Source organism: Centruroides sculpturatus, unplaced genomic scaffold (genome assembly GCF_000671375.1).
Source record: "Centruroides sculpturatus isolate CEXI.00-Female unplaced genomic scaffold, Cexi_2.0 scaffold3978, whole genome shotgun sequence".
Lineage (NCBI taxonomy): Eukaryota > Metazoa > Arthropoda > Arachnida > Scorpiones > Buthidae > Centruroides > Centruroides sculpturatus.
In genome coordinates this window covers 1-8,030 of record NW_019388080.1, presented here as the reverse complement: position 1 = coordinate 8,030, position 8,030 = coordinate 1, and the positions used below count along the sequence as shown (strand labels likewise).

General features: G+C 33.1%; 1 protein-coding gene across 1 annotated transcript; it reads left to right on the top strand.

The window, feature by feature from the left end:
- Positions 1-677: 677 nt before the first annotated feature.
- LOC111616775 (glycosyltransferase-like domain-containing protein 1) lies at positions 678-6,362 on the top strand (the record flags this gene model as incomplete). Its single annotated transcript, XM_023358143.1, has 6 exons — positions 678-989; positions 1,058-1,164; positions 1,229-1,373; positions 1,493-1,563; positions 5,899-5,990; positions 6,063-6,362. Coding segments are annotated over 6 exons (796 nt in total), but the record flags the coding sequence as incomplete, so codon positions are not given.
- Between the last annotated feature and the right edge of the window lie 1,668 nt (positions 6,363-8,030).

The window sequence follows — 8,030 nt, the reverse complement described above, 5'->3', positions numbered from 1 at the left end:
TGTGTATAATGTCAGTTGCTAGTTTGTTGCACAGTTAGTTTATTGTATTAATCATGACTAATCTGTGAACTAAGTACATTTTATACTGTATGGTATGTATGTACAGTACTTACAAAATCCAGTACAGTAATACCCCGAACTTACGCAATACGTGGGACTGAGCGATAACCACATAAGTTGAATTTGTGTAAGTTGGGGTATAATTTTGCAATTTGTGTAAAATCCAAGTCGAATGTATGTAAGCTAATAAATGTTCTCATTAATCTTATCTCGTCTTTTGATTCGATCACGGTTACAAGAAATCACCACATAGAGTCTCTCAAGTCTCCATAGATATAACAAACACAGAAATAAATAACACAAAATAAATTGTAGCTATGTGTCGATTTCGCGCGACATGTCCGAACATGTAAGCTAAACAATAGTGTGGGGGAAATGAGTAATCAAGAGTTGCGTAGTGCTCAAACAAGAGACGAATTGGCGAGATTTGAAAATCGCGTAACTCCAGGTTCGCATAAGTTGGGGTAGTGTAAGTCGAGGTATTACTGTAATCCACTGATACCATATACTGGTATTTCAGACTAGATATATAAATTGCTCATTTGTTCAGCACTACTTAAAATTGCAACCAACATAACCAGTTTTATAATTTGAAAAATTACTACTTTCTTTTTTAGTTTAGTTGCAGACGAGATAGTTTTTAACTCTTGCTTCAATCAAGAATCTTTCCTGCACGCCCTATCGACCTATTTCACTATAATGCCGAAGCCCAGACCAAAAGATCTGGAATCGAAAATCCGTCCCAAGTGCAGAGTTTTGTATTATCCGTTAACTAGTATGGCTCTAAATGAAAGATTGAACGGTTTACTCGAAGGAGATGAATGGAACAATTTGTCCGAGAGCCAATGTACGTCTCTGAGCAAAAACAAGGATTCTTCTGATGTCTTGGATGATTTGACACCATTGCATATTGTTTGGCCTCATAGATGGTAAGTATACACTGGCTTGATTCAAATGGTTAATATATATTTGTGTAATGCATATTAAATATTTTCAGGGAGCATGACAAGAATCCAGAAGAGTTTTTTGAAGTACTATACTGCTTAAAAGAACAACATTCCTTCAGATTATCAGTAATTGGGGAATCTTATTCAGAAATTCCAGGTAATTTGTTGTATTCAGGAAAGAAATGCTATCTATCGATGACAAAATTTCTGATTTTGAATAGATATTTTTAGTAAAGCAAAAGTGGCGTTAAAGGAAAATATTGATAATTGGGGTTACCGGGAGACGAGAGAAGAATATCTTCGCGTCTTAGCAAGTGCCGATGTAGTAGTGTCTACGGCAAAACAGGAGTTTTTTGGAGTGGCAATGTAAGTCATGCATTATAATGCATTTCTATTCAAGATAATAAGTGAAAATGTTTATGTAAGCATGTAACAAGGTGCCTTTTATTTTTATAGATCTATAACAATAACTTATATGCCTTCAGGTTAGAAGCCATTCAACACAGATGTTATCCTCTCTGTCCCAATAGACTGGTGTATCCAGAGATTTATCCTGGTATGTATATTAAAATAGAGTTTCAATGATTATGATTGAATTAAACAGACAAAATGTTATATTTTCAATTTGATTCTGATTGAAATCATTCAGGAATAAAGGTCAATGACAAAGCGGGTGTAAAACTCTACTAGACAACTGATTGAAACAACATGAATTTTAAAATATATTCTTTCTATAATAGTAACCAAACCGTCTGTAGCACTTTTGAATGTAATGCTAGGAATTGAATCATAGCTTTCACAACTGCAACCCATACCACTAATTTAGTAGTGTGTCAGCAGTGCTGCTAATGTGCAACACTACTGTCTGGTTTCCTAATTTCATTGCCAAGTCTTGAAATGATTTTTCGGATGTGAAAATAATTAATTTGTTTAATGATTTACAACAAGATAATCTGAATTTTGTAAGACCAATGGATGGACACAATCTTTTCCCCATTTCTTCTTTCCTACATGTGAGCCACATTGCTCATAAGTCACCTTCCAGTTTCATACACACTTGGAGGTGATTTTTTAAATGTAAATTTTTCACATGTGGGCAGCACCGCCACTGCCAAGCAAAGCTGCTATGTGGCCTTTGAGGCTCTTATGGTAACATTTCAATTGAGCCATGCAAATCTAAATTAGTAGATTGCAGAATCTATAACTTTTTTTACAATCATATTTTGTATTTAAAATGTCTCATTCATGCAGCTTAGTATGCAATTATTTTAAATATATATAAACTCCTTGAATACTTTACACTCGAGAACCTTAAAAGTCCAGTAATGACACTTTAATGGAAAAGTAACGTTTTCGACCGTACCCCAGTCTTCCTCAGGTTTTTAAAACCAGTAAGATTCGAACTTGGAATGCAAAGAATAACATTTACATATTATTTTTAAAAAACCTATGGAACAACATGTTCAAAAATTATTTTAAAATCCGTTGTCAGAAGAGCTACATTTATAACATTGACCTACAGATCAACCAGTGTGATCATTTTTTTTAAGTTCTTGTGCTTTGACTTTTTGTCTTTGTGGAGTGTTGTGTATTTTGCATTATAGTGAACTTGATTAATTCTTAAGTAGATTACATTTAATTTAAACACTATTGTTTCCTAGCCAGAGAACAGACACTTTCTGACAAAGTATGTCATTAATAAAGACTTACAGAAAATATTCTGACTTAATTTTGCTCTATAAACATTGTCTTTGGGTAACAACTACTAGAATAGCCATTAAATTGAAGAAAATAAAGTTCAATTTTCGTGTACACCCTGGAGCAGGGGTGGCCAACCTTTTTGGGAAGAGTGCCACTATCTGAAAAAACAATTTATGCNTATCTTCAAGCACATACCCTTATTTAGAATTAAATGTTTCAAGTTAAACAGTCGGTGCTTAATTAATGTGGCTTTTGAATTTGTAGTTTTTGTTTTTACAAGTCATCTACATTAGGATTAGTTCTTGAAGATGCTAATTAGGTGTTTTAGGTGCATATCAGTTAATCTTGACTGATATTTTGATTTTATTATGTTTATAATAGAAAACATTTGTTCACAAACATACAGTGATCCAAACCTACAACAATATCTGACAGCCAAATTGTACAAATTTCCAAAATTCAATATAATTTGGATCACTTGCAGTTGAAATAAGTTCCTTATATTTGCTTTTCAGTGTAGTATGGTGCTGTAGGTCAATAATTTCGATTTGGATTTCAGGTGGGTAACAATTATCATCTTGCAGAGAAATTGAAAAAGGATTTGTGAAAAGATCAGCATTTTTTTATCATCTTGAAAATCAAACCTAGCACTGAATGAATCCTGCAAAATGAATATTAAATTTTTAAATCTATCATAGTTCGGAGCATTATTGACTTCGGTAGCTAGTTCCTGCATTAATGTGAAATATGCTTTTTGTCTCAGAAAAAAGATTAACACCAGTTTGTTCACAAAAGATATATGAGCAACTAAGGTAGAAAAATACAATCTTTTCCCTGTAATCTTAAATTTAAACTATTTAAATGTCCCATAATATTGGTGAGAAAAGCTAAATCCCATAGCCAATCTTCATTCTTGAGTAGCAAGCACTCACTGGGCAGTTCATTGTTTTCTTCCAGATATTTTAAAACATACTCCCTCAAATTCCAAAATCTTGCACGTGCACTTCCTTTGGAAAGCTAGTGCACAGTACAATGAAGGAGTAACTCGCCATCCTCTTCCGTTTCTTCCAGAAAAAACTCACAAAATTGTTGTTGATTCAGAGCTCGAGCTCATATTTTCTTGATACAGCGCGCTACAGGCACAAAGAGCTTCTTGATGGATAATACAAAGATACTTAAAAACATTTCTTCCAAAATAATTTTCAAGCAATGTAAGAAAACATTTCTTCCTGCCAATCATGCAAGGTGCTCTATTTGTGCAAACACTATCTAATTTTGTCCACTCTACTTTGTTAACTTCAATTACATTTATAAGTTTTTTAAAAATGTCCTCACCTATAGTTAAAACTAGTTGGCGCAAATCAAGAAGTTAGTTCTTCCACAATATCAAAAATTATCGTTCGTGTAACGCACAAACATGCTTAACTGCACATTGTCTGTGATATCACAGCTTTCATCCAAAGGTAATGAAAAGTATTTGCAATATTGTAGTCCAGAGACAATTTGTGCACCAACATTCTGGCCCATGCCATCTAAACGACGCATGACAGTATTTCTAGACAAAGCTATTTTATCATCAACCATATTTTTGATGTTTATAATCACTGACGTTTTGGGCAAATATTAAAAGGCTATTTTTTTATTATTTCCTCTTCGTCAGAATAGGGTTTTTTTCTCTTGCGGGCTAACAGAGAAAGTTCGTAAGAAGCCTTCATCATAGTTTTCACTTTGTCATTTCTCTTCTGGAACAAGAATCGTTGGCCAGCTAAAGATTTTTTTTTTATTGATAAATTCCATTTGAAAGTGTGATCTGACAGGATATTTGCTTGCTGTTGAAATCACTATGCAGTTGTTTAAAATGCCGGTCCAGGTTAAATTTTCGGTACTACTACACAAATTCCACATATCAAACAAACAGGCTTATTAACAGGAAGTATTTTGATGCATAAACAAAAATTGGTCTTCCCAGTTTTAAAAATCGTGAATTGCAATATCCTCGTCATATTTTCTTTTCGATGTCAAAGGTTTACTCATGGACATAGTGAAAATAAAATTTTAAAAAATGACGACGTTCGATGCCAAAATCTAAAAACAGTTTTAAAAAGTTTAACGTCTTGCTGGGCAGTTTAAAATCAACTAGTGTTGCCACAGTCCGGTTTTTAATTCATTGTCCAGGATTTTGTAGAAATTGTGAAATTATGATGAAACAAAGTACTAGCAAATATTTTTATAAATTTACTTTATTTTAACAGTAAAAGATTTCACTCTCTCTCACTGAAACTTAATTTGCCATCTTATGTCAATGTATGTTGCAACCTGGTGACCTTTTTCTTTTTTATTTTTTTTGCTTTTCTGCTCTTAAATTAAGAAATGAAATTAGCATTAAAGTTGCTCCTACACAAGTCCCTAACTGGTTTAGAACTGGCGTGCACGTTATTATTTGCGTGGTAAAATAACATTGCACGTGCATCAGGGACTTGTTCGAACAAACCTGATCTGCCGTCTGGGTCAGCAATTTTGAAAAGGGGGCAACACTAAAATCAACTGAGCCTGACAGCCAGAGTGTCGCATTCACTCTTGCTCGAGAATGGACAACCATAGCAAGACACAAATGTGCCAAAGCAAGGCAACTCAAACCATTGGGCTTGTCCCGTGACAATCCTGTCTTACCGCATCGTTGTACTGGTGTCAAGCAGTGCCACTTTCTGGCGCTGTTGTATTCAGTGGCATACAAGTAGGGGTTTTACAGATTTTGACAAAGTTCCTGAAGACAACATTGAAAAATAACAATTTTTCAAATTTTTTAATAAGTCTTCACCTGCCACTGTTAAAACTCTGCCGTGTCATGGGTTAGCCATCCATGCTCTAGAGGCAGACATTTTGCAGTTTACATGACATGTGATTGCCTGTTGTGCACACGAGTGTTTAAGAACAACTTTATGATCGGGTTTTGGATCTTATTTTGATGTATATTAATTCGCATATTACAGCCACTCTGAATGTAAGTGTAAAATCTAGTTTAATTCTTGCAACAGAGTGGCATGCAAAATTTTAAAAACAGCCTATGCCAGGTCCTACCCCCTTTAAAGCTCATTAGTTATCCTAGAAAATTTGATGACAAATGTTTAAAATTTTAAAGAATTAGGGTTCTAACAGAATGTCAAACATCTAATTTTGGAATATATTTCAGAGGAATACCTGTACAATACTTCAAATCAACTTCTCAAGAAACTCAAGAGATTTTGCAAACATCCAAATCTCATCAGAAATCATGTTTTGCAGGTAAGCATGACAATTCTTCAAATGGGATAAAAGTTACATGACAATAACAAAGATGAAAATCTTTATTTTCAGATTGACGTCGAAAAGTTCCAGTGGAATAAACTGAAACCCTTCTATAGAGACCTGTTAAGAGTAAGCTAGGGTATCAAAATACCGATAAGAACGGCAAGGAATTTAATCATTTTATTGTCATCTACACGAAATAAGTTACAGTTCTTACCTGTTTTCATCTGTATATAATATATTAAATCTGTGTATACGTTATTTTAAATTTACAAGACAGGATAACTTATTGTCATAATTTAATGTATCATTTTACACTTTGATATATAATGTCTTACCTCTCTCTGATAGATATATATATATATAATTTTGTTTGCTACTAAGCATTTAACGTAAAACCACTTCTGTTTGGTAAAAAAAAAAAATTAAAATAAATGCTTAAAACAGACGTAAAAACGACCGACAAATAAAACAGCTTATGGTGTACATGACAGAACAGAATAAAACAATGCTGCTATTACTGTATTGACAACCTAACGGAGTCCAAAATTTGACGTTTCCGACAGATGGCCGAAGCGGCAGACGGTCGTTCTGAGGAGGAGACACGTGGAAGGGTGACAAAAATATTCTCTCAATTGTACATAAATATACTTCTCATTCCGATGGCCGCCCGTTTTAGGACGATCCCATCAAGGTTTCTGGGAGGATGTAAGATATGTCGTCCCATGGGTGGCGATACAGTCCCTGTCTGAGACGTTTCTGATCCAGATAGTGTCCTGTATTATCAAGAATAAGGAAAACAGATCAAATGATGGGTTTAATTTATAACAAAAATGAATGGACATCAGGATAAAAAAAAGGTATTGGCTAAAATGTAACCTTAAAAATCTATAGATTTATAAGAAAATTATTGCCTAAACGGACATACCCAGATTCCGGGAATGCTAGGATATTTCCAATAAGAAATAATTTTAAGCAGTCATACTAAATAGTTGTTAAACATTGAAAATTTTAGACACAAAGGAATTAAGTATATACTTACTCTAGAATTTTTGTTTAGGTAAGTGCATTAAAAATTAAAAAAAAATATGACAGTAAAATGAATACTATTCCATTCTAAAGTTCTGCTAACAGCATATTTGCTATCAAACAATTAAAATCTGTCTATCTAAGGATAACTTATGATATATTTTACATAACTCATTTATTTAAGAACAAATGACAGTGCTTTGGCAAAATACATGCTTTTGTTGAAATATAGTTGTCAAACCTCTGGATAATAGCTACTGACAGGAATGTAAAGTAGTAGTTGTTGGGAAATGGCTGTTATTGGAGTTTCATTATAAGCAGTCGAGTACAAAATTTGTACAGCATGACTTGTATAGCAACACTTATTTGTGCTTGTGTTATTGCTGGGAAAGCTACATTATGTATGGTTATAAGTAGTGACTGCTCAAGCGAGTGTGCTGATTACATGTCTTATCTTTGCAACAAGGTTTTTGTTATTAATGCACTGAATAATATTTTTAATAGAATTAGGAAAAGTGCATTAAATATATATCTGATACAAAATTAGTAAATTATGATTTTTTGGATGAAATTTGAAAGTATATTCCTAAAGGCTAACCAATAAGGTTTGGAAACAAACAGTCAATAAATTCAATACAGTAAAATTTATAATAAAATTTCATATGGAGTTATGAAAGTGGAACTACTAAATAATTAATATTAGAAGGTCTCTTCTAAACAACTCGTCTTAAAATGTTTTTAAATTTTCATAATTTTCCAAACTTTTCATTAAATACACAATAAGTAACAATATATTTCGTTGATTGTATGTCAATGTAATTATTTGTACATTTTGCAAACTAAGGTATCAAGTGTTGAAGTATTGTGCAGCTTGGCTAAAAAGGGAAATGTTGATTTGGCGCAAGATCCAAAGGTCACATAAAATAACAGTTAAAATAATTTGCATTGCAACTATATGAAGTTTGAATTTAATCCAACAAAACCATGTTCTTTTGCTTTCTTATATAT